Source organism: Microcaecilia unicolor, chromosome 2, assembly GCF_901765095.1.
Source record: "Microcaecilia unicolor chromosome 2, aMicUni1.1, whole genome shotgun sequence".
Taxonomy (NCBI): Eukaryota; Metazoa; Chordata; class Amphibia; order Gymnophiona; family Siphonopidae; genus Microcaecilia; species Microcaecilia unicolor.
Genome location: NC_044032.1, coordinates 484,377,254 through 484,405,076, shown reverse-complemented (window position 1 = coordinate 484,405,076; position 27,823 = coordinate 484,377,254). Strand labels below are relative to the sequence as shown.

The following is a 27,823-nucleotide window of genomic DNA, read 5'->3' as shown; positions in this document are numbered from 1 at the left end:
TGTTCTATGTGCAGCGGCAGCCAAAAAAGCAAACAGGATGCTAGGAATTATTAGGAAAGGGATGGTGAATAAGACTGAAAATACTATAATGCCTCTGTATTGTTTCATGGTACGACCACACCTTGAGTATTGCATTCAGTTCTGGCCACCATATCTCAAAAAAGATATAGCAGAATTAGAAAAGGTTCAAAGAAGAACGACCAAAATGATAAAGGGGATGGAACTCCTCTCGTATGAGGAAAGGCTAAAGAGGTTAGTTCTCTTCAGCTTGGAAAAGAGACGGCTCGAGTAGAAGTAAATCAATTTTTTACTTGTTCCAAAAGAACAAAGACTAGGGAACACACAAGGAAGTTACATGGAAATACTTTTAAAACAAATAGGAGGAAATATGTTTTCACTCAACTAATAGTTAAGCTCTGGAACTCTTCGCCGGAGGATGTGGTAACAGTGATTAGTGTGTCTGAGTTTAAAAAAAGTTTGGACAAGTTCCTGGAGGAAATGTCCATAGTCTGCTATTGAGACAGACATGGAAAGCAACTGGTTGTGCTGGGATTTGTAGCATGGAATGTTGCAACGATTTGGGTTTCTGACAGGTATTTGCGACCTGCCATGGCCACTGTTGGAAACAGGATACTGGGCTAGATTGGTCCAACCCAGTATGGTTACTCTTTTGTAAATGTCTGAAGCAAACTACTGAAGTTCTACACAGTAAGAAGTGTCTGCATTTTGCTACAGTAACAATTTCTACCATCTGTTTGAAGAGGTCATAATACAGCGGTTTAAATGTTATATCAATTACCTTTTTCATGTTTCCTTTCCTTTGTGACAGATAAGCAGTTTTATCAGAACAGTGTTGAAATGTTGTTTTTCTTTTTTTTCCTTGTATTTCCCATTTTTATTTTTAAATGAGCATACTAGGCCTGACCCTGTGGATCTGTCCTGGAGTCTGCTGTTTATCAGCCCAGCTAGAATTATTAGGTGTGCCATGGAGGAAACGTGCTTGGTTTGGAGGGAAGGAAGCTGACTGCTGTTGTAGTGGCTCATGCTGGCCATAAAATTTGGCACTTGAAAATTGTCTTGGAGGGACTGTGAAGTTCTTGGTGCCACCCATACTTGTCTGTGGTAGGAGGTTTTACAGAGGGAAAGGGGCAGGTGGGAGACACAGACTTGTGTTTGTTTATATCCAGCCTTCTCATTTGGGCATTCAGCTGAAACAGAACCAAGCCCTACTTGGACAATGTTTTGTACATTTTTGGGATCTTGCCAGGTATTTGTGACCTGGATTGGCCACTATTGGAAACAGGATGCTGGGCTCAATGGACCTTTGGTCTTTCCCAGTATGGCAATACTTATGTACTTATGCAATGGCGTCTTAAGCCCTTGCAGATAGCTGGAGAAGGAGAGTGGGTTTCCCTTACTTTTAAATCTTGCTTCTTGCTATCTAGGCCAGATTTACTGAAGCAGCCCTCTTGAAACTTGTACTTTGAGGCTAGCCAGTGGATCTTTTGTTGCACTCTACCAGAGATTCTCTTATGGGACTGGGAATGTGTGGACTTCTGAACATCCGTAATCCATGTTGGACTCAGGAGCTGGGTTTGGAATTCAGCCTACTTCTTCCATGTATTGGCACATACTGCTGTGTCTCCACCAGCTCATGAAACAGGCTAGTAATTTTGTCCCATTTCTGCCCTGCTTTTTATTTAGTGTACACTTCATAGTTTTCCTAAACATTTTTATCATGTTTTATTGCAAACATTTGTAGTGTTAGGGAACTCGATGACTGGTGTTCTACTACTACTTATTTCTATAGTGCTACTAGACGTACGCAGTGCTGTACACTTGAAGGTGAAGAGACAGTCTCTGCTCAACAGAGCTTACAATCTAATTAGGACAAACAGGACATAAGGGAATATTAAAGTGAGGATGATAAAATAAGGGTTCTGAACAAAGTGAATAAGGATTAGGAGTTAAAAGCAGCATCAAAAAGGTGGGCTTTTAGCTTAGATTTGAAGACGGCCAGAGGTGGAGCTTGACATACCGGCTCAAGAAGTCTATTCCAGGCATAAGGTGCAGCAAGATAAAAGGAACGGAGTCTGGAGTTAGCAGTGGAGGAGAAGGGTGCAGATAAGACAGATTTGCCCAGTGAATGGAGTTCCCGGGGAGGAATGTAGGGAGAGATGAGAGTGGAGAGGTACTGAGGAGCTGCAGAGTGAATGCACTTTTGTAGGTCAATAAGAGGAGTTTGAACTGTATGTGGAAATGGAGAGGAAGCCAGTGAAGTGACTTGAGGAGAGGGCTAATATGAGCATAACAACACTGGGGTAATATTATTCATGCAGCGGAATTTTGAACAGATTGAAGAGGAGAGAGATGGCTAAGTGGGAGACCTGTGAGAAGCAAGTTGCAATAGTCTAAGCGAGAGGTGATAAGAGCGTGGATGAGGGTTCTGGTAGTGTACTCAGAAAGGAAAAGGCGAATTTTGCTGATATTATAGAGAAAGAAACAACAGGTTTTAGCAGTCTGCTGAATATGAGCAGAGCAGAGAAGGAGAGGGAGGTGTCGAAGATGACCCCAAGGTTCACATTTAGTTGTCATAAAAAAATGAATTCCTCTTGCTGTGTGCTAAATCTACTAACCAGGGCTACATACCAGTAACCTGTTAAAATTACAGATGCTACCTCCTTGATGGAAAAAATGCTGATACACGCTGGAGCTACAGATAAGTGATTTTGCTGTGGTGTTTTTTTCTAAGCTGTGAACACATGCCTTTTTGAGTAATTTTTGATGTTTTGAACTGAATTCTCTTTCTGTGTGAAATTGTGTGCTCATAGTTATAGCCTGCTTGGGTTTTTTGAACGGGACTTTTTTCCTCTTCTGGAGTTTTTCTCCCATTCTTTTTTTTTTTTCTAGGCAGAGTTGGCCTATGGCAGTACTTGGGACTCTCTATTATAAGCTGATTGCATGATTCTAGCAGGCTTGGGAAGCTTTGAGGCCAAATTGTTCTATAGTTTTGAGCCATGTTCACTGGTTGGGGAGATCTGTGCCAAAAATGGTATTCAATGCTGATGAGTCAGAGAAACTGAAACAAATCCCTGTAAACCTAGAAGAAGTAATGGGGCAATTTAAGAGTAGCAAATCAATGGGACCGGATGGTATACATCCCACAGTACTGATAAAACTGAAAAATGAACTTCAAGAGCTATTAGTAATATGTAATTTACCTTTAAAGTCAAGCATGGTACTGGAAGACTGGAGGGTGGCCAGTGTTTACTCCAATTTTTAAAAAAGGGTTCCAGAGGGCCTGCAAAGAGGTGGGAAAATGTGGGATACAAATGCAATAAATAAATAAAAATAAATCCAGGAAATTACAGACTGGTGAGCCTGACATCAGTGCCAAGCAAAATGGTAGAGACTTATAAAGAACAAAATTACTGAGCACATATACATAAGCATGGATTAATGAGACAAAGCCAACATGGATTTATTCAAGGGAAATCTTTCCTCACCAATCTACTACGTTTCTTTGAAGGGGTGAAAAAAACGTGGATAAAGGTGAGCCGGTTGATATTGTGTATCTGAATTTTCAAAAGGCATTTGACAAAGTGCCTCATGAAGGACACCTGAGGAAATTAGAGTCATGAGATAGGAGGTATTGTTCTATTGTGAATTAAGAACTGATTAAAAGATTGAAAAATGATCAATATTGTCAATGGAGAAGTTTAGATAGTGCGGTTCCCCAGGGGTAGGTGCTGAGACCGCTGCTTTTTAACATATTTATAAAAGATCTAGAGATGGGAATAATTAGTGAGGTCATTAAATGTGCCAGTGGCACAAAGTTGTTAAATCACAAGAAGATTGTGAAAAATCAAAAGAGGACGTTACGAGACTGGGAGACTGGGCATCCAAATGGCAGATGACATTTAATGTGAACAAGTGCAAAGTGATGCATTTAGGAAAGAGGAACTCAAACTATAACTACATGATGCAAGGTTCCACATTAGGAGTCACACTCCCCACTCCCCAAAGAAAAAGACCTAGGTGTCATCGTTGATGATATGTTGAAACCCTCTGCTCAGTGTGCAGTGGCGGATAAGAAAGCGAATAGAATGTTAGGAATTATAAGGAAAAGAATGGAAAGCAAAACTGAGAATATTATAATGCCTTTGTATCACTCCATGGTGTGACATCACCTCGAATACTGTGTGCAATTCTGGTTACTGCATCTCAAAAAAAGATATAGTGGAATTAGAAAAGATACAGAGAAGTGCGATGAAAGTGATAAAGGGGATGGGATGACTTCCCTATGAGGAAAGGCTAAAGTGGCTACAGCTCTTGAACTTGGAGAAGAGATGGCTGAGGGAAGATATGATATAAAATGCTGAGTGAAGTGGAACGGGTAGGCACTTCACTTGTTTACTGTTCCCAAAAATACAAGGACTAAGGGGCATTATGAAGCTACTAAGTAATAAATGTAAAACAAATTGGAGAAAATATTTCTTCAGTCAGTGTAATTAAATTCTCAAATTCATTGCCAGAGAATGTGGTAATAGCAGTTAGCTTAGCAGGGTTTAAAAAAAATTCAGATAATTTCCTAAAATAAAAATCCATAAACTCTTAAGATGGACCTGGGAGAATCTGTTGCTTATTTCTAGGATAAGCAGCATAAAATCTGTTTTATTCTTTTGGGATCTTGCCATGTACTTGTGATCTGGATTGGCCACTGTTGGAAACAGGGTACTGGGTTTGTTGGACCTTCAGTCTGTCCCAGTTTGACCACTATTATATTCTTATGTAGGGTACTGAGTTGAGCAGCGGATCTAGAGTTGATCTTTTCTTAATTACTGAGGCAACAAGCAGCATTATCTATTTTCCTCAAAAGAGCTTTTGTTACAAGACTTGAACCAGAAGATTCTTGTAGTCATTGTGTGGCTTTTTGCATTCACCAGTTTACCTCCCACGTAAACTAAACATGTAATGCAGTCCTTGTTCAGGCTTAATACGACACTACATATGAAGAGTAAATGACACCACCTGTGTTCTCTTTCAACATCTCACTCTCTCCCACGCCTCTCAAGAAGCATTTTTAGTACAGCAGAACATATTTTCATTTTATTTTCAACAGCACTACTATCCAGATTGCTCAAAAATCTGCTTTGTGGATTATATTAGACAGAAGACCTTTGGAATACATGAAAGAAATAGGTGTATGAAGACTGTGGTATGCAAGTACTGTGGAAGTGAGTAATATAGAGGCGATCTATACATTTTCTCTGTGGCTGTTCAGAAACAATATAGCTGTTCAGTTCAGCTGGGTTCAGTCTTATGGCACCATAGCTGTATGAGTCTTCATCCTCCCCTACTTAGGGTAACCATCTTTTATTAATGTTCTCTTGTCATGGAAAACCCAGGAAAGCTGGGGTTCAAGTCTGACTTCTCCTGCTGATGTTCCTTGTGATCTGATATACTATCAGATGTTTTTGTATTGTTTTTATACCGCATCCCTTATTCCAAAAAGGATTCAAAGCAGTTTACATTAAGAAGAGTAAATCCAAAAGCAAGGAGATAGTCGCACTCGAATAAAAAATAATACATTAACTACACAAAATTACTGATCAAATAAGCAAGTTTTCAACTTTTAGTAAAAGGAAAAGATGCCTCAACAACAGATTTAAAATGAATATTTTTCAAGGAGGAGAAACCTAATTTCAGGGTTTGTAGAAAGCCTAATTTTCTATCTACAGCAATTCACTTAAACCTTCTGAGTTCAATCCTAATGCTGATTTAAAAATCAAGCAAAGAGCCTTAAAATCAATACGTTTACAAATAGTCAACCAGTGAAACTCTCGATAAACAGGAGTCAAACTTTCAAATCGACCAATGCCACTGATAGCTGTATTTTGCATCAGTTGCAGACATTTTAATTGCTTAGTTGAGATATGAAAGTAAAGCGAGTTGCAATAATCTAGTTGTGGGAGCAGAACTGCTTGAGCAGCAGTCTGGAGTCTTCCTTCACTAATGAGGATCTTATTGCTTGTAATTGTCGAAGCCTAAAAAAGAATCTTCTGCTGAGGGCAGTAATCTGTTTTTCAAAAGACAAGGTAGTGTCCAGGATAACCCCTAATACTCTTGAGTGATCAATATTTAACTCCTCACCTGAAGACAATGTAATTCTTGGAGCGGAGGAGTAGCCTAGTGGTTAATGCAGCGGACTTTGGTGCTGGGGAACTGGGATCGATTCCCGCTGCAGCTCCTTGTGACTCTGGGTAAAGTCACTTAACCCTCCGTTGCCCCAGGTATATTGAGTTCCACTCTTGTGATTGACAATATATTTATATCACCGAACCAAAGTATTTTTGTTTTCTGTCTATTCAGCTTTAAAAAATGATTTGTGGCCTAATTATCAATCAAAGAAATATAGTATTTGTTAGAATTCAAGGTATTTTCCATGCTGGGCAAAGCAGTGCCCAGAAGAAATATATCATCAGTATAAGGTAGTATATAAACCTCAGCATCCTGAAAACAGTTACCCAGAGAACTCAAATAGACGTTAAACAGGGAGGGGGAAAGAAGAGAACTCATTGGCACAGGTACAAGTATTTCACGCAAACTGTATCTTGGTTTGAGCATGTGTTCGAAAAGATGAAAAATTGGCAACAGTTCAAAATCCAAAATATCTCAGTGACACTTCATGACTCATACGCAATGGCTCTCTCTCAAGTGTGGCACCTATCACAGTGTGCAACATTTAAGTCAAATCTGTTTAAATCACTAGTCAGGAAGTATTGTGAATTTATATTAGATTCATATAAATCAAGATTTAAATCACTAATGGGGAAGATTCTTGATTGATAAAAGGAAAACTGTAAAAGAAATATGTCATTGTTTTATTTATCTGCACTAAAAATGGTACCAGAATGCAACTGTATTTTTATTTATACATGAGAATTCAAGTAGTAACTTCAGAAGTTCACCCAAAAACAATGGCCAGGAAAAACAGGGCAGTCTGTGAGAAAAATAGCATAATGGAAGAGCTATATTACAATATTCCCAAATGGGGTGTTTTATGGCATGCAGCCAAAACTTTTCCCTTGTACAGTTTCTACAGATTTCAAAGGTCAATGGGAGGGTTCAGAATTTTATTCTTCAAAATTGCAGGAATATGTTCTACTGATCAGTCTGTATTTCACTTTCCATTCCTTTTCTCTGTCTCTTGACTCCTCCCATAATTTTTTCTTTTTCCTCCCAGATCTGCCCTATATTTCTCTCCCCTTCCCCCAAATCCTCTGCTGACTATTGTCTTTGCATTTTGAGGTGAGGGAAGGGCTACATTAACCCCCTAATTCTATAAAATTGGGTACCCATCATTATGCTTATCTCCGGATTCTATAAAGCACGCTTAGAGATCTGTTCCGAAATCCAAGTGTATTCTATAACAGTACGCATAACTTAATTGGCCTAACAAGCTAATCAGCATTGATAACAGCTCTTAACTAGCAATAATGAGAACTAATTGGCAATAAATAGAATTTTATCTGCGCCTACCTTCTAATGTGCGCAGTTAACAAGGGGTGTGGTTATGGGCGGGGAAATGGGTATTTTGTGGACGTTCTGAAATTTACACACGTAGTTATAGAATATGGCCCAGTGCGCCATATTTACGCCACGTTTTCGTTGGTGTAAATGGACATACGCAGTTTTAGGCGCTGAGATATCAGCTAAGCTTATTCTATATACTTCGCCTAAATCTAGGCCCTGCTTATAGAACATGCTTCGTTGGCACTGATTTCCGTGCAGATTTTCTTTAGGCGCCATATTCTTATTATGAGAGTGGCTTGTCAAAGCCTTTTTTTTGGTTCTCACACAAAAAGCAGCTCTGGTATTTTCTTAATTCTTATTATGAGAGTGGCTATAGAATCTCCCCCATAGCGCACAAAATTGGGCAACTAATTTATAGAATAAGGTCAGTTACACGTTGCAGCTTAATGAATAATTGGTTGTTAATTAGAGTTAGCCAATTATTGGCTTAAATTGGTACCATTTGGCAGTTGCATGTGCAACTGACCTTAGTCACTATTCTAGAAGCCACACATGCAATTTGTCACATGCACCTTCTAGGGGAGGGTCAGGGACGTGCCTGAGTTATTCATGCATTTTATAGAACACTAGATGTTACGCGCCTAACTGCCAACAGGAGTGAACAATTAAAGTAGCCTTTGAGATGGCGGAAGTGCTTGTGCCTAACCTTAGATGAGAAACTGTGACCTTAGCTAGTATTTTATGACAGTAGTTCCACACACAACTGCCATTGTAGAATTTGTGCTCGGTGTACATTATCTTGGTGCCATTTATGCAATTTTCCCCTATGTGTACAGGGGCTGATCAGGTCATTTATATTACTTATCTTCACATACTGCTGTTATCAGTCATGTAGTATAAGTTAGTTATGGTTACTAGAGCTGTAGCAAATATTCATATTCGATTTGGCCTCAAATAGTGCCCTGAATACATTATACGTATTTGGCCAAATAATGATTTAAATTCTGAATACAAATAATCCAGGGCTATACTGGGTTGAATCCTACTAAAATAAACACTTGATCTCTGATCTGAAGTTGCTTCTTTTATTATTTGTTATGTTAAAGCTCAGTGTCCATTATTTGTATTCACTCAGCTAAATAATATTTTTCATTATTTGTATTTGGCCAAATAGTAAAATATGCTAATCTGGTACATCTCCTAATGGTTACTGATGTCTTTGAACTAGGTTCTTGTTTTTTTTTACAAAATGTTTTAAGAGCATTTAAACTATGAATTTTGTAAGACAGAAAAAAAAAATCCAATTTAAGCAAAATGTGGGTTTTTAAATGACAGATTTTTGTCCTGGTGTGTGGAGCAGTGGCTTAGATTGTGGGAGTGGCCTACCTGCTGCCTATGTTCACATTGGAGACTCTCTTTAGAGACCGTAAAAATGTTGCATGTGTCTGAGACCTTTATTCTCGGGGTGGACATTTAGTACATTATTAATCTGCTTAATGCTTTTTTAAATCTTTGACCAAAATTTTTAACACCCCTCCATTTTCTAGCATTGCTTTCTCTTCCCTGCCTATCCTATTTCACCTTGGCAGCATAATGCAGCAGAGGGAAGGCATCGGCATCTGTTTCAGGTAACCTGGGAATTGCTGCCTGAGACCAGATAAAGGTTAAGATAAATGTGGAGGGTGGAAGAGATGCTAGATTTGTATGCTGGGGGGGAGGGGTGGATCACAACAACAGGAGAAGAGAGAAAAATGGTTGCCTGTGTATCAGGGGTAACAGGTTTAGCAACAGAAGGGGAGACACTTGGGTGTATATACAGGGGAAGGATGCAGCAGGAGAGGAGAAAGGTAGGAGGTACTTGTATAGGGGGAGGGGGAGCAATGTGCTGGGGGAAGGAAGTGTGTGTATGCAACTTTTCATTATATTCAGCAGGTTTAAAAAATGTCCATACAGTCTGTGCAGTGGAAATTTACTAGTACCAAGCTATCCAGACCAGAGGTTTGATTAATCATGTAATTAAAAATTTTAATACCACGATTAATTTTGATTAACATTTTTAATCATTGCTCACCCCTACACAACACAGCAAAACTTCAGAGTATAAACACGACTCTTAGGATTTGCATAAGTGCTTGTCTTTCGCTGACAGAAAAATTTACAAGCTTTTGCATGGCTGTTGTAAATTAAAATAACTTACTCTTAAATCTCCAGTTCTTACCTTTGTAAAAAATTGTCACCTTGAATGTTTGCATTAAACACACGACTGATTTAATGTTAACATTTTTAAAATGTAGTTACCTGATGTTTGCAAGTCATACTACTTACTCTTGACAGCTGTTAATTTTGTCTGTTGCTAATGTGTATTAACGGTGAGCCATCTTATATTAAGAATTGTCTGAAATGGCATAGTATACTTGAGAGGACTAGCAACATTTAATGATAGTCTGCCTGTAAACTGAATTTTTTTGGCTAGTCTGTCTCATTGCCCTAGGAGTAGGGCAGTGGATCCTGGGAATTTTAATTGCATTAGTGCTTGCTTTGGTTTTGTAGTATCGTCATCAACTCTTTTAGGATAGCCAAGAAGAGTTTTCCATTTTGAATTTCCACATGTATGGACTAGTAGTTCTGTTTGAAACAGAATTTCTCTGTTTGAGAGTCGTTGAACTAAGAAAAACAAAAAAGGAAAAGCAACAGTTGCACAGAGGAAAGTAACACACAAAACGGCAAAGGTGACAATGTCCCAAATCGATGGTGCGGTGCAGATTTGTATTAAATGTCAGTGACTCAATGACTCAACACGAGCTGTGTTTCGGCCATAAGGCCTGCCTCAGGAATCAATATATATAATTGTCTAATCCTAAGAAATAAGGAATAATCCTGTGTAATAAGAAATAATTGATTGCACCGAAACCGCATATCAAACAATTTTCTGCCTTAAAGTAGTGCTGTGAACAAGCTCAGCTGCAATCAATTATTTCTTATTACACAGGATTATTCCTTATTTCTTAGGATTAGACAATTATGTATCAGCTCCTGAGGTAGGCCTTATGACCGAAACATGGCTCGTGTTAAGTCATTGACATTTAATAAAAATCTGCACTGCACCATCGGTTTGATACTTTACCTTTGCTGTCTGTGTGCCATTGAACTGAGGTATGCTATTTTATAGTGAGTATATTTTTTTATTTTTTATTTTTTGTTACATTTGTACCCCGCGCTTTCCTACTCATAGCAGGTTCAATGCAGCTTACATATTATATATACAGGTACTTATTTGTACCTGGGGCAATGGAGGGTTAAGTGACTTGCCCAGAGTCACAAGGAGCTGCCCTTGCCTGCAGTGGGAATTGAACCCAGTTCCCAGGACCAAAGTCCACCACGCTAACCACTAGGCCACTCCAGTATAGGGAAAAAGACGAAAATGGGAAGGGCAGATTAAGTGCAGGGTACCTGAGTTGATAGAAATTGTATATTGGAGGGTTTTGAAGGATGCTTATCCAGTTTTCAACTTTTCACATACTAGTGGTATGAGAATAATGAGAGCGAGCATTGAAGTAGCATTACCTTTTTTATTTTGACCTGAAAGCAAAAGTGTTGTGTGTTCAGTGAAATGAGATAGCCGTAAAGCAGTGGACTGAAATATGTCTTATCACTTTCATTGGTTGAGTTCTGATACTTAGCTATGTTTCTATAAAAACATTTTTTTAAATTATATTATTGGTGATTTATAATAAGCACATTAAACGTCACTGCTCATTTTCTCTGTTTTGCATCAACCACTCATACAGCACTTTTGTTTTCAGGCGATGACCTTTCATTTTGTTTTCATCTTTGAGGGGGTAGATCTGAATGTTAAATGTTAATGATTCTGAACACATCTATATGGAGAGCGTACAGATTATTGGATTTTATTTTTAACTCACTGTGTGAGATATTTTCAAAACATTTAGACTTACAGAGTTCCATAACGTTGTATATCTGTGTGCTTTGAAAATGAGCCTTCATGTAGATGGCATATGTAATAATTCTATGAGCAATCTTTGAAATCTCAGTGGGTTTACCTTGAGCTGTTAGCTGGATTTGACCATTAGTTGTTAACTATGAGAATGCTGGTGAGGGGAAAACTACCTCGCTTGTTAAATGTGCACAGCTGTGTTGAGAAATGGAGCCATACCATTTGTCCTTGTTTAGAATATTACCCTGCGGCAAAGGAGTGTAAGATGTTCCATTTTTTTATTCAGACCAATGCATTTTAACTTGTTGCAGAGGACTTTCTGAACACCTGCAGTTCTCAGTTTCTTCTTGCACCATCTTGACATTCATGAACGTTGAACAAAGGAAGAAATATTCCTTTACTTGACTGCATTTACCATTCTTGTGGTGCATAAACACTCACAGTTAGTAAAAGTTTGAGGAAGTAAGCCATGCAATTTGTTTTTCTAGCCCTATTTTTTTTACTCTTTAAATAACAAACAAACCCAGGTCTTATACTTTGATATACTTTGAGACTAGTTAGTTGTGCTTTTGGACAAATGGTACTTTTCAGCACCGGCTGTGCATCCTTTGATATGTGCTTACAATTGGGATTCAGGGAATGGAGCTAGGGTTGTGTTGTACAAATTTTGGCATTGATGAGGTTCAGTGCAAATGTTGGTGGCAGAGGTTTGTTTGGGCACTTTGCCTCAAGGCACACACTGGGATGTAACTGATGAGCTTCATTGCATGCAGTCTTGGGCAGCTTTTTGGTTGGCTTTCAACATTTAAAGAGAATCTTGCATTTAACATTTACTTGATGCATTTCTTTTAGAAAGCTATGCATTATGTTCCAAAAACATTTTCATCTGTGGCCAGTATTGCTATATATTATCCAAAACCCATTTCTCCACATGTTTTCGATCAAAAAGGATCTACTTGCAGAGCCCATCTTGCTAATTTTTGTGGAATTAAGAGAGTGCGGGTCACAATCTGTATTCGTGTTTGAGTTCTTCGCATTGACATAAACAGCACAAACCAAAGAAGAGGGAGGGTTGGGTCTTCCAAAAAACACAAGGGAGACAAAATGATTCTTATGCGTCATATTTATTAATTATACACCCAAAGGGTGTTGCCACGCATAAGAATCATTTTATCTCCCTTGTGTATTTTGGAAGAGCCAATCCTCCCTCCTCTTTGGTTTGTGTTTGCTACGTTCGTAGGGATTGAGTGTTTCTCCACATCTTGTGGTTGTTCTCTCCGTCTTGCATTGAGATAGAACATACAAATGTATTTTTCCAAATAGGAGACCAAAAACATTAGATTTTTACATACCCATTTGAAACCTAGATAGGTTTGTTGATTTGGGGGGGGGGGGGGGGGGGGGACAAAAGAATCCTGAAATGTTTCCACAGATTAAACTCAATGATGAGATTTGAAAAATGTATTAGTTTTAGTTCTGTTTAAAGAGAGGTTTATGAGATCTTATTGATGTCTGTGTGTTGTGGTTTTGATGGATGTGTTCCTTCATCCCCTCCCCAAAAACTCAGAATCATCTTTTGATACAAGTCTGAATATTGAAGGGCATAGACAGGGATGTGATTTTTGTGCTTTAGATGCTTGAAAGGTAATTAGTGAGGGTGGTGTATGGGGAGATTGAATAGGATGCTATGGAGAGACTTAGACCCAAGGCTCTTTTGAATATGTTTTTGTTTTCTTGAAGAGTTGCTTTGTCCCTCCAGTGGTTTGTTGTTAGAGGCACTGTAATGCTCAATAATTGATTGCATGGTCTTTGTGTAAGTTCTCCCTAAGAGTCTTTAAAATCATTGATTGGAGTAGGGCCTGCTAAAGAAGAAATAAAAATGCCTTTGCCTCCTCTTTACTCCTCTCCCCCCTTTTCAAACAGTTTCAAACAAGTTGTTCTGCCTTGTTTGTAAAATGAGTTCTTTTGATATGCAGTTTTGTACCAAGAGTTTTCTGTATTGTTGAGGTGTTCCTTTGCAGCAGCTCCAAAGGTTAATATTATATGCAAAGCTGTTGTTTTTAAAACTTTCAGTAGATTTCAAGTGTTTTTTTTTGTTTAATTGTAGTGCCTAAACCACAGACACTGACAATTAATTTTTAAAGCTCTTTGATCTCCATTTTATTGAGTGGATTGAAGCTGGAATGTAAGCTGTAGTTTTATCCAGTTCCCCTCAACTTGAAGCTTTAGAAGACAATAACAGTTTGAGAATGTATTGCAGATTAATTTGTGGTTGAAAGCGCAGCAGTGTTAAACAATTTTGTTGTACAAAAAGACATTAAGATGTCATATTACTCAGCTTCTTCTTGTTAATTTTGCAGAGATTTGTAGACATGAACTAGATCAACTGAGTCTCTGGGATTCGACCTGTTGAGTCATCGAAAATGGAGGCATAAAACCCAAGGGGACACTTAAGAGTTCAAACTAGCACGAGATGGCTGAGGAATTCTGAGTGAGGACAGACGAACTCCAGTGCTTGTCGGTGTGAGCAGCAGGAAAGGGGCAGCTACCATGGTAACATTAATTACGGAAAAACTGGAGAATCAGAGGTTGGATGACCTGACATACAAAGCTTACAGTATTAATCTGGTAAGGCTGCACCAAAATTCAAGCATTTGCCAGGATGACACAACAGTGGGGTCCGTACCCTAAATACATAGCTTGTTTTCAGTAAATCTTGGGCTTAGGCTTTGACTGTGCATCTTCGCTGTGTTATAGCCTGTAGCTGATGAAATGAAGTCATTTAAAATAAATCAAAAGTGGTTTCATTGAGGGGAGAGGGACAGGACTGGAAATGTGACCTATTCTGAGAGTGGGGGTGTGGATTGGTCAAGGTGGGACTTCTTTCTGGGTTTAAAATCTTGAATGTGAGCATATGTGTAAAGAAACAGGAAATGACCAATAACATTTTCATAGCCTGAGGGTATCGGTGTAGAAACTGACTAGCTAACCATTTCAGAACCCTCACCCCACCCTAAAGATATAGTACTCATCAAACATTCTGTGACTAAGTCCCCTTATCGTGGCCACAGAAAGCATGCAACCCCTGGAGGTATACCTTCATCTATGCAGCTGCTGCTCCCGACCCTCCAACATCATTGGAGCTGACATGGCTGTCATCCTGTGCAGACCTAATAATAGCACGATCTTGTCAGGAGGTTTTGTTTGTTGGCTTGCTCAGGTCATGACCCCAGACATGGATTTTGTAACCCCTTTGGGGTTGTGTCCCATAGTTAGGGAAGGCCTGCTTTAAGACTTTTGTCTTTAATATTGGGGCCTAGTCATTTTAAAGAGAGTTTGAGAGGCTGCTGAGCAAGGATAGGCTGTCTAAATATTTCAAGTTTAGCTAGTCAATACCCCAATGTACCATGTTGTAGTTGTAAGCAAGCATCTTGGTGATGTGGTCCTTATTTTCACTGTTGACTGGATGACGTAGAACAGACATTTTCTTTTTTCATACAGTAGAAACATTGTTATGACAAGTTGTTGGTTATGACCAATTTGGCTGATTGGTGATGTAAAGTGTAAGATAACTATAGAAATCTCACGTAAACCTCTAGCCATGTTGTAGGTTGGGTGAGACTTGCCAAAGTTGTGCCTTGAGTATAGTGTAAAAGAAAGTAAACTAGATGCACTTGTGGTGGGTGTTCCCTTCAGACTACCATTGGAAGGCTTTTACAATACACTTCTATTTTAGCTTATTTTGTTTTGAACTAGGGAATGGGGTGTTAGCTCTAGAAAACTATTCAAGATGGTTTTTTTTTTTTTTTTAGCTTAGTTCAATAAAAGTTTATCACTTTTTAAAAATTTGTTAACCTTGATTTCTGTGTAACAGAAAACATAATGGTGAAAAAGATGCTCCTTGAAAATATTAGTATAACCTGGAAGAGGCTAAGTGGAATCTGATAAGATTTAGAATGTGAGGCGCATCGGAGAAGGGGGAAGTGTGAAGGCAGTGGGATGCTGGAATGTTTTGTCTGCAAAGTTTGTAAATAGTCTCCTTTTATACATCATAATGGAAATATTCTAGTTGCTGCAGCCTGTGTTAATGCTATATTTAAAGTAAATTGGTATGCTGAATAGCTAAACGAAGCCCCCATTCTCAAAATTATCATGCTTCACAGAGCAAAATCGTTTTTGAACTGTTAAGATTACCAATGATGCATTGGCAAATGTAGAAAATGTCTGCTTTGGGAATCACTGATATGCTACAAAGTTTTATAGTGGCCAGTATTTCTCCTTTTAAACATGAGAGGATTCTGTGGTTTCTCTGTGGCTCACAGACTTCAGTTTCAGCCCCAAAATCAAAAATTAGACTTTGTGCTAAAAACTCAGGTGAATTTTTGAGTGCTTTGTTTGCATAGAATAGTGCACTCTGCTTAAAATAAGAACCTATAGATTTAATGATTAGTTTTCTTCAGCTAATATAATTTATTAGGGGCTCATTTTTGAAACAGAAAAACGTTCAAAACATGGCACAAAGAGGCAGATTTTTTTTTTTTTTTTGCAAAAATATCCAAATCGCTATTATCAAAACTGCATTTTATGACGTTCTTTTATGCAGTTTGTCTTCATTTCAAGGGGGCATGTTAGAGGTGTGTTTTCGGCAGGTCTAGGGTGGGCTTACAATTTGGACATTTTTCTGCGAAAATGGAACATTGTAAAAAATGTCCAGGGCAAATAAAGTAGAATGTTTCAATAAAGACTAAGTGCCAAAAGGTACCCAAACTGACTAGATGACCATAGGAAGAATAAATGTATGATCCCACTTAATCCTTCAGTGGTCACTGCCCCCCCCCCCCCTCCAACCCCCCTAAGAGGTGCATACCAGGCTCTATGACATCTGCAGATATAATGGCCAATCCTCTTAGAGCAACAAGCAGGCCCCAAGAGTAGCCTAGTGATCAGTGCAGTGGACTGTAGAGATGGGGACCTAGGCCCATATTCCACTCTAACTGGTACACTTGTGGTGGAAATTGGGAGTGCTCAAAACCCCCCCACAAAATACCTACTGAACCCTTAAGAACATAAGAATTGCCATATTAGGACACACCGAAGGTCCCATCAAGCCCAGCATCCTGTTTCCAACAGTGGCCAATCCAGGTTACAAGTACCTGGCAAGATCCCAAAAAAGTACGATACATTTTATGCTGCTTATCCTTGAAATAAGCAGTAGATTTTCTCCAAGTCTATTTTATTAATGGCTTATGGACTTTTTGTTTAGGAAGCTATCCAAACCTGTTTTAAACCCCGCTAAGTTAACTGCTTTTACTACATGCACTGGCAACGAATTCCAGAGTTTAATTACATGTGGAGTGAAGAAACATTTTCTCTGATTCATTTTAAATTTACTACTTTGTAACTTCATTGTGTGCCCTCTAGTACTAGTATTTTTGGAAAGAGTAAACAAATGATCATGTCTACCCTTTCCACTCCACTCATCATTTTATAGACCTCTATAATATCTCCTCTCGGCCTTTCCTCATAGAGAAGTCATCCTATCCCCTTTATCATTTTCGTCGCCCTTCTCTGTACCTTTTCTAATTCTACTATATCTTTTTTGAGATGCGGTGACCAGAATTGCATACAATATTCGAGGTGCGGTCACACCATGGAGCGATACAAAAGCATTATAACTTCCTCATTTTTGTTTTCCATTCCTTTCCTAATAATACCTAACATTCTATTCGCTTTCTTAGCTGCCGCCACCACACACTGAGCAAAGGTTTTCAACGTATCATCAACGATGACACCTACATCCATTTCCTGCTTGGTGACTCCTAATGTGGAACCTTGCATTACGTAGCTATAGTTCAAGTTCCTCTTTCCCACATGCATCACTTTGCACTTAATTACATTAAACGTCATCTGCCATTTGGATGCCTAGTCTAGTAAGGTCCTTTTATATTTTTTTCACAATCCTCTTGCGATTTAACAACTTTGAATAACTTTGTGTCGCCAGCAGATTTAATTACCTCACTAGTTACTCCCTTCTCTAGATCATTTATAATATGTTAAAAAGCAACAGTCCCAGCACAGACCCCTGGGAACCCCGCTATCTATCCTTCTCCATTGAGAATACTGACCATTTAACCCTATTCTCTGTTTTCTATCTTTTAACCAGGTTTTAATCCACAATAGGTCACTACCTCCTATCCCATGACTCTCCAGTTTCCTCTGGAGTCTTTCATGAGGTACTTTGTCAAATGCCTTTTGAAAATCCAGGGGTACAATATCTGGTGACACCTGCAGGCATGAGGGCTATTGTAGGTGCTGTACATTTTTTGCTATTCCTGGAGGGCACACCATAAGAAGATAACGCTGAGATGTGTTCCTGTGAACTTTTATATGAAGTAGTGGAGCAGCCCCTTAGTAAGTTTAGTAAGACTGCTGGCCCCCAGACATCCCAGTGCTTTGTTTTTGTGTGTTTTTCCCTTGGATGTTTTTTGTTTGAAAATGGCCCTTAAAGAATAACGCATAAAGCGTCTAAAATAGAGTGGTTTTCAAACCAAAAAGAGAAATGTTTTTTTTTTGTTGTTTGAAAATGACCATGTTTGGCACTGGATTTTTGGACATTTTTTGCAAAACGTCTAAAATCGGATTTGGACGTCATATCGAAAGTACCTGTCCTAGTGTGTCCATTTCTAATTTTAGTATTGTAAAGGAGAAAGGTTGGAATTGGCATTAGCATAACTTTTAAATTGATATAAGAGGGCCTTTAGCCCCTGACTAGACTCAATCTCTAATGAATTTTCATATAGCAAGTGAGCCTCTAAGGTGGATTCGGACCTGGCTGACCAGAATGTAGCATCTAAAGCAGGAATGGGCACCCATAACCCAGTCAGGTTTTCAAGAATTATACAAGGAATACGCATGAGATTGATTTGCATGTACGGTTTCTGCTGTATGCAAATGTATCTCATGCATGTTCATTGTGGAAATCTTGAAACCTGACTGGGTTGTGACCCTCGAGGACTCTGGTTGCCTATCCCTGATCTAAAGGGTAATTGTATCCCAGAAAAAGCTGAAAACAGCCACTGACCACTTCTGCGTTAGAAATGATCACTGTACCCCCCCCCCCCCCCCCCCCCCCCGGCCCCAAGAGCATCCCAAGAGCTTCAATTCCACAGTAGAAAAAAATGTATTAGTGCTCTTGTTGCACTTTGCTCACTGACATTTCTTGGCTATTGTTCTCTGAGTTCTGAAGTGTTTACCTTCTCTTTCTTTGCAGTCCTGGATGTTCTGTGGAAACCAGCCTTGTAAATTGGATGCTAAAAAGGAATAGAACTGCTTTGTATTGTTGGAGTACTAGTTGGTTTCCATTCAAATGTTTTTAGTTTTGAAAAGCTTTTGAAAATGCATAAATTATTACCTTAACCTGTGATGCAATAGCATTTCCATTTTAACTTTGGAGTGGAATAGTAAAGTTATACAATAAAATTATATGTAATTAACTTTTCAGTATTACTCTTATAAACATGTAAAATAGTCACCCAGTGTTTAGATTAAGAGAGAGCACCAAATATGGACAACCTGGGACTTTGGCTTATGTTCTATTCTTTTGTCCCAGCAGTATATAAAACCTGTATTAAGAGCGAGGAGTTAGCCTATCCTATATTTTTGTCTTGTCCCCTACCTCAACGCAAGCGGCATCCTCGGGCTGCACGGGTCGACACACACACTTGACTGGCACTGCCTGAGCCATGTGTGTGTAGTCCTCTCTGGGTTTGTTCAGAGAGTGGTGGTTGCAGGCTCCTTTAATTGCTTTGCTTCCATGCACCTGTTTCTGCTCTCTCTCTGCCTGGCTCAGCAGCGCTCTACTTGGTACAAGAACTCACAAGTCTGATAGTAAGCCGAAGCCATGAGTTTGCCGGACAAACCCGACCTCTCTGAGTTGGCCCAGGTTCTTCAGCAGCAACAGGCCCAGCTAAACCGTCTGTTCGGAGTTCTACAGGAGTGGTGTTCCAAGATGTCAACCCTTCAATCCCAACGACAGCCTCCTGTTGCATTGTCCGGATCCGTGTTACCTCCTTCAGGGTTGCGGCTTCCTGAGCCTCCCTGGTTCGACAGCACCCCTTCTGCTTGCCGAGGGTTCCTCAACCAATGTCTTATGCTGTTTGAAATGCAACCAGCAGCCTTTTCTACGGATAGACTCAAGATAACCTATATCATCTCTCTACTCTTCAGATCCGCCTTGGCTTTGGCCTCTCCTCTCTGGGAGCAACGGGACCCTTTACTCACTGATCTTGGAGAATTTCTTTGCCGCTTCCGGTTAGTTTTTGATGTGTCAGGACGGCCCTCCTCTGCAGCCGCAGAACTTCTACGAGTTCAACAAGGCAATTGTTCTGTTGGTGCTTATGCCGTTCACCTTCGATCCCTAGCTTCAGAGGTAAGATGGAACCAAGAGGCCCTTACGGCCATTTTCTGGCAAGGACTCAACGACTGGATCAAAGATGAAGTGGCTGGCCGGGAACTTCCCAATGCTTTGGATGCTCTGATCAACCTCTGCGTTCGTATCGACGTATGATTTCAAGAAAGGTCACTGGAACGCTCAGCGCCGCTCTCAGAGACCATCTCCCCAGACGCCGTGCCCTTCTTCTCCTAAAGAAGGAGAAGCTCTACTTCTGGAGTCCCTGAAGAGCCAATGGTTATCGGACGGCATCACCTCTCTGAGAAGGAGAGGGCTCACCGTCGGGACAATCAACTTTGCCTCTACTGCGGGCAGGCCAGCCACTTCCTAAGACATTGTCCGAATAAACCGGGAAATGCCATAACCCAGGGTTACTGAAGGGGGTGGCCCTGGGTCATTTTTCACCTCTTCCGGATAATCTTGTCTCCGTCCCAATTTCCCTGCGCTGGAAGGAACTCAGTATTAACACTGTGGCTTTGATCGATTCAGAAGCAGGAGGAAATTTTATAGACGCCGGTCTCCTGAACCAACCAGGAGCTCCTTCAATTCTTTGCAAACCTACGCTACAAGTGACCTCCATTCAAGGTTTAACTCTGCCCTACTCCATCATTCATGTTGCCCAGCCCTTGCAGATTCAAGTTGGAATTTTGCATAAGGAGGAAATTCAATTTCTGGTGCTTCCCTGGGCCATTCATCTCGTTATTTTGGGCTTACCCTGGTTACAACTACACGCACCAAGTATCAACTGGACTACGGGTGATATCGGCAGTTGGGGTTGTCAATGTTTTACCATATGTCTCACACCGGTGGTGCCTTCCCTGAGGACTATTGCGGCTTCCCCGGGGGTCTTGAGCCTGGGTGTTGCTTCTCTCCCCAAGGAATATCGTGATTTCCAAGTCGTCCTTAATTCGCAGGAGGTGAACTCTCGTCCTCCTCATCGCCCTTTTGACTGCCCCATTGAGCTACCCCAAGGCAAAATGTCCCCTCGGGGCTGGCTTTACACCCTTTCTTGGGAGGAATCTAATACCATGCGGGAATATATTCAAGAAAACCTCCGTAAGGGCTTCATCAGACCCTCTTCATCCCCAGCGGAGGCAGGGTTCTTTTTTGTTTCCAAGAAGGATGGCTCGTTGCAACCCTGCATTGACTACCGAGGTCTGAACGAAATATCCATCAAGAATCGGTATCCACTTCCCCTCATTCCAGAACTTTTCAACCGTCTGCAAGGGGCATCTATCTTCACCAAGTTAGATCTACGAGGGGCATACAATCTAGTCCGAATTCGCCATGGGGACGAATGGAAGACTGCTTTTAATATCCATGAGGGACATTTTGAGTATTTAGTTATGCCGTTTGGCCTTTGCAACGCACCTGTGGTGTTTCAGGAATTCATTAATTTTATTTTTCAAGATCTTCTGTACTCCTCGGTCATAGTTTACTTGGATGACATCTTGGTTTTCTCTACTTCTGTTAAGGACCATGTCCATCATGTGCGTACAGTTCTGCAGCGGCTCTGGAGCCATCGCCTATTCGGCAAGCTGGAGAAGTGCTCATTTCATCAACGGTCTATCCCATTCTTGGGATATATCATCTCCTTGAATGGCCTCCAAATGGACCCCGCTAAACTCTGAGTCATCCGAGATTGGCCCGTGCCGCAGGGTCTCCGGGCCTTGGAACGATCTTTTGGCTTTGCTAACTACTACCGGCAGTTCATCCATTGATATTCCATCATCACTGCCCCTCTCACCACGTTGACCAGGAAGGGGGCAGATGTGAAGAACTGGACCACTGGAAGCCCTAGACGCCTTCACCACCCTTAAATGAGTTTTTCTGTCCTCCCCAGTACTCCGAAGTCCTGATGTTAAAAGACCGTTTGGTATGGAGGTTGATGCCTCTTCCCTCAGGGCAGGGGCTTTTCCTTCTCAAGCCTCAGAGTCTGGCAAACGTCACCCCTGTTTTTTCTTCTCTAAAACATTTTCTCCGGCCGAACAAAATTATACCATCGGAGACCGGGAATTGTTGGCCCTTAAATTGGCTTTTCAAGAATGGCGCTACCTCCTGGAAGGTGCTTTGCCCCCCATCACGGTAATCACAGATCACAAGAATCTCCTATACCTTCAGGAAGCCAAAAGGTTGAACTCACGGCAGGCACGCTGGTCATTATTCTTTGCCCGTTTTAACTTCTGCCTGGTGTTCCGACCGGCCGAGAAAAATACGCAAGCTGATGCCCTATTCAGGGCCTTCAACCCTTCTGAACAACCTGAAGAGTGTTACCCCATGCTCAATCTTGCCTGCATTGCCTCCACAACCTTGGTCTCGCCCAAATCTACGAGAACTTTCGTGCCACCTCAATCCAGGAAGAAAGTCCTCAAATGGGGACACTCCTCCACTTTTACGGGTCACCCTGGTTTCCATAAGACTTTTCATTTAATATCTCAGTATTATTGGTGGCTTCGCATGGCTCAAGATATCTTACATTTTGTTTCTACTTGTCCCACTTGCGTCCGGAACAAGTTCCCTCCTGGCAAGCCGTGGGGACTCCTGCAGCCTTTACCAGTTCCGCAACTCCCATGGCAGGAAATATCAGTGGATTTTGCTACTGAACTCCCTGAATCCCAAGGGCACACAATCATTTGGGTAGTGGTGGACCAATTTTCCCGGATGGCCCATTTTATCCCCATGAAGTCCCTTCCTTCTGCTGCCACCCTTGCCACGGCCTTTATCCAACACATTTTCCGCTTACATGGTCTCCCTCTGCGGATCATTAGTGATCGGGGCTCTCAATTCACTTCAGGGTTTTGGAGAGCCCTGTGTTCTACCTTCAAGATTACCACTCACTTTTCGTCTGCCTGCCACCCACAGACCAATGGCCTCGTGGAACGGGTCAATCAAACTCTCAAGGCCTTCCTACGGATGTACACTAACAGTTGACAGGATGACTGGTCTGCATTGCTCCCCTGGGCAGAATTCGCCTATAACAACAGTTTTCATACTGCCTCTCATACCTCGCCATTTTTTTACAGTGTATGGATGCCATCCTCATTTGCCGCTTCCAGTCCCTCAGACACAATCCTCGCCTCTGCTCCACCGGACTCTCACTGATATTCAGGATATCTGGGCCAAGGTCCAGCAACATTTTCAGCAAGCCTCGGCTAAGTACAAGCTCTTCGTGGATCGAAAAAGACGAACTGCCCCAGTTTTTCAACCTGGACAGAAGGTCTGGTACAGCACCAAATACTTGAGACTTCGCCTACCCTCCTTCAAGTTTGCTTCCTGATTCATAGGGCCATTTCCAGTACAATCCCAGGTGGGGGCGATCACTTACCGTCTCCAATTACCAGCTAACCTCAAGGTTCACAACGCCTTCCATGTAGCCCTGCTTAAACCATTTTTAACTTCCATGGCATCTGGAACCCAAGAAGATCATCATTCCTGATTCTGAACCTGACCCTGAATTTGAGGTAGAGGAGATTCTAGATTCCAAGCGTCAGAGAGGACGACTGTTTTATCTGCTATCCTGGAAACATTTTGGCCCGGAGGACAGTTCCTGGGAGCCCGCTGCTAACATCCACACTCCTGACCTGATTCGCGATTTTCATAACCGCTACTCACTGAAACCTGGACCTAGGCAGGGGGGGGTCCTTAAGGAGGGGGTACTGTCATGTCCCCTACCTCAACGCAAGCGGCGTCCTCGGGCAGCACGGGGTCCCATCGACACGCACACTTGACTGGCACTGCCTGAGCCATGTGTGTGTAGTCCTCTCTGGGTTTGTTCAGAGAGCGGTGGTTGCAGGCTCCTTAATTGCTTTGCTTCCATGCACCTGTTTCTGCTCTCTCTCTCTCTCTCTCTCTCTGCCTGGCTTCCAGGCTCCTTGATTGCTTTGCTTCTACCCACCTGGGTCTGCTCTTCCCCTGCCAGGCTTCCCTTGCTTCTCTCCTATTGGTCTTCCGGTTCCTCTTTTAGCTGCTCTTGTCCTATGGCTGTGCCCCTTCTCCCTGCTGATGTCAGATGCCAGCACTTTATCAGCTAAGCTCTCCCTGGACTCCATGCTTCGGCTTCTACTTTGGTAGGTGTTTCTAACTCTGTAGTCTGCTTCTTATCTACTGGTCCCTCGTTGCTGACTTTGCCTGTACCTGGATTACTCTCTTGCCTGCCACCTGCCTACTGACTTTCGCCTGTACCTGGATTACTCTCTTTCCTGCCGCCTGACTTTCGCCTGTACCTGGATTACTCTCTTGCCTGTACCTGGATTACTCTCTTGCCTGCCTACTGACTATCGCCTGTACCTGGATTACTCTCTTGACCTGCTGCCTGCCTGGCCGATACATTCACAAAGCAGGGAGTAGGAAAGGTCAGGCTCCTCCAAGAAACCGTCGTATGCGAATCGCTCCAGCAAATCACTCCATTGAAGTGATTTGCTGGAGTGATTCGCATACGACGGAGATCCCTTTTGGCAGAGACATCAGATAATATCCATATCTGATGACACAACATCGACACATTACAGATCGGCTATACACTATAAGACTCCTGAGGAAGGCGCATTTTAGCGCCAAAACACAGCTGTGTTGAGTCTAGTTTTTCACTGTTTTTCTTGGAATAAAGGTTTGATTTACAACAAACGTCTACCACGGTTTCTTGGAGGAGCCTACTTTTCCTACTCCCTGCTTTGTACTTTTCCTTGCATAGGATTTTAGCGTACCTCCACCTTTTTGGTGGTATTTTCCTTTTGGCTGATACATTCATCACCCCGCTTCCAGCTCCATGCCGTAAGTCCTGCCCGCTGCCCGCACCTAGGAGCTCAACCTCTGGGAGTCTGGTGAATGGCGGTCAGCGCAGGTGAAACCCGAGATTGTCCAGCTGCCAAGCAAAACCTGGTCCAAGTACTGGGCTCAGCAGCGCTCTACTTGGTACAAGAACTCACAAGTCTGACAATTTTCATTAATTTTTAAAATAAAAGTATTGATTTTTTTTCTCTCTGTACTTAAAAGTTCACAGCTGACATTTTAAGTTCAAGGTTTTAACACAGGCTGTTTAACTTTTGTCACTGATCAAGAAAATAGTCTTTTGCTCAAGGATGTTTACTTAAACTGAACTTGTATCTCTGGAAAGGAAGTTTCTGAACAATGCTATCTTTTTTGACTAAATAAAAGAAAAAAAAAGTTTAAAAAAGCATTCCAGAATAAAGAACAATATTAAAATAAGTTGTGTTCCCCCCCTGCTCATTCAAACATGAAAACCCTGGAGTATAGGGGAGAGAATCTGTATCAGCCTGTCAGTTTATCTTGGTTTATCATGCAATAAAAACTTGTTGCAGACCTCAGCGGGGAGACCCGGTTGAATTTGTAGATACTGAATTAGCCCTATTTGAAGATATTGCCCTATGTGAAGAGATGGCTCATTATGCCTTTTGAAGACCGAATTGTTTGTCGTGACATAATGTTCTAACATATTTGAAAAGCAAATGTTTGATTTATTTTTGCTGAGTTTTTTTTAAAATAATAAATGCATAGAGGTTTTAGAAATAATGCTATGATTGTATACAGTGTAATCTTTGGCAGGATGGTGCTGAATTTTATCATTACACTGCTTGGGTGTGTCTTGTTTTCTTGGGAACATTGATGCCAAGATTAACATGGAGGATGGAAATTTGTTTCAAAACATTGAAAAGTATGTAGCATATAATAAACGCTTGGCACACAAAACTATTTTGTATGCCACCGTGTGTAACGTGCTATAGTTTTTTGGGGGATTGAAGTATTTGCATATTTGCAAAGTAGGGGGACCACCTTCACTGTTGTTCATCAAGTGGATTTTAAACTGTAGATAGACCATCTTTGAACATTTCTAATCATGGCTTTTATCATTTATGTGAGGTAAATTGAATATGTGTTGTTATGTATTTTAATGTATTAAAACCATTGAATCTTCAGTTTTTCACACCATGTATGACTGTATGGTGTTCAAACTTTTTTTTTTTCTTTGGTTAATTTCAGCACTCATCTGAGAAGCTGAACAAAAGTGGCAGTTTGTTCCCTTACGAAATCAATGGTAAGTTCTGCCGAAACCTTAGCCGTTTTCCTGATGTGGTCAGTAATGGCAAAGGTATATGTGCTTTGCAAATGGGGTGGCGAGGAAAGAGGGATGCAGTATACTTGGGAGCTTTCCATTTTATGCCAGTTGAACAACACTTAAACCCTCCAGGAGTTTGTGGATTTTCTTTTTTTTGTTGTTCTTGTCCTAGTGAGCTGATATTGAATAGTAAGGGTTTCTGTTTAATGTTTTTGTTACTTGCCAATTCTAATGTGCTCATATTAAACAGTGCAGCTTTTGTGCATGGCCTTTATCTTGTACCTTGAGCCTTCTTTATTTTTGTAGCACACTGCTCACCTTCTCGCCCGCTTTCATAAAGGTTACTCTTACTGTGGGGGGATAAAGCAATAATATGCAGAGTTCTAGCACCCGTGGATTTTCTTTTGTTTTTTTACTAGATCAAACATTTCTGCAAGGCTCTGGCACCCCAAAAGGGTGGCAGTTTCAAAATGCATATGTAGGTAGATGCACACACACACACAATTCAAACCTTTCATGTTTGAAAGTTCTTTTTCTACTGTGGGTGGAATATCCAAGTATCTGTCCATTAGTCTGTTTCCTTTGATACTGAGAAGGATAAAGCTTGGACTGATGTCTTCTTGGGTTAACGTTTTTGAGGGGCTGAAAGTACAGGCCCTTACAAAAGATCTTAGATCTTCAGATCTTGATTCTTACTGGTGTTGCATATCTGCAAGGACTTGAACATGGTTGAAATCCTCTCAGAAGCAGCCATGCTTAGATGTTTTCTCAGCCTTCCATGCTTTGCTGAGGCTGCTCCAGACTCCAAGTGTGGTGCTCCGTTTTATCATCAAGAGATCCTTGGCTCCTGTTCCACTAACTCTGATACAGTCCCCTGGTTTCCTGCAAGAACAGGCTGATTTGGATGCATTACATATGCCTTCAAGATTTATGTCCGCCCTACCAGACCAGCATTTGGAAGCGTGGTTCCCTTGGTTAGATGTTACACCCGTTAGCCTGAATTACTAACTACTTGCATACTCTGGGTTGAAGTTCAAACTTACTTTGCTTAGTAAGTTATATTTATTAAATGGGAGGCATTTCTCTCCCATCTGAACAAAACAGAACAACGTAAAATGCTTCTAGTGCTCTAGCATGTGATGCTTTTCTGATAGTATTGTTAGAGAACTGGTAGGTTATAGGTACAGTGGTGGAAATAAGTATTTGATCCCTTGCTGATTTTGTAAGTTTGCCCACTGACAAAGACATGAGCAGCCCATAATTGAAGGGTAGGTTATTGGTAACAGTGAGAGATAGCACATCACAAATTAAATCCGGAAAATCACATTGTGGAAAGTATATGAATTTATTTGCATTCTGCAGAGGGAAATAAGTATTTAATCCCTCTGGCAAACAAGACCTAATACTTGGTGGCAAAACCCTTGTTGGCAAGCACAGCGGTCAGACGTCTTCTGTAGTTGATGATGAGGTTTGCACACATGTCAGGAGGAATTTTGGTCCACTCCTCTTTGCAGATCATCTCTAAATCATTAAGAGTTCTGGGCTGTCGCTTGGCAACTCGCAGCTTCAGCTCCCTCCATAAGTTTTCAATGGGATTAAGGTCTGGTGACTGGCTAGGCCACTCCATGACCCTAATGTGCTTCTTCCTGAGCCACTCCTTTGTTGCCTTGGCTGTATGTTTTGGGTCATTGTCGTGCTGGAAGACCCAGCCACGACCCATTTTTAAGGCCCTGGCGGAGGGAAGGAGGTTGTCACTCAGAATTGTACGGTACATGGCCCCATCCATTCTCCCATTGATGCGGTGAAGTAG

General features: G+C 41.2%; 1 protein-coding gene across 2 annotated transcripts in view; it reads left to right on the top strand.

The window, feature by feature from the left end:
• The window catches only part of FAM53A (family with sequence similarity 53 member A), a 226,772-nt gene that overhangs the window by 62,002 nt on the left and 136,947 nt on the right, over positions 1-27,823 (top strand). For both annotated transcript variants that reach the window (XM_030191087.1, XM_030191089.1), the window contains 2 exons: positions 13,852-14,119; positions 25,938-25,992. In XM_030191087.1, the coding sequence (XP_030046947.1) occupies positions 14,042-14,119; positions 25,938-25,992 (133 nt within the window). In that variant the 5' untranslated portion in view covers positions 13,852-14,041. The remainder of the gene's footprint in view (positions 1-13,851; positions 14,120-25,937; positions 25,993-27,823) is intronic.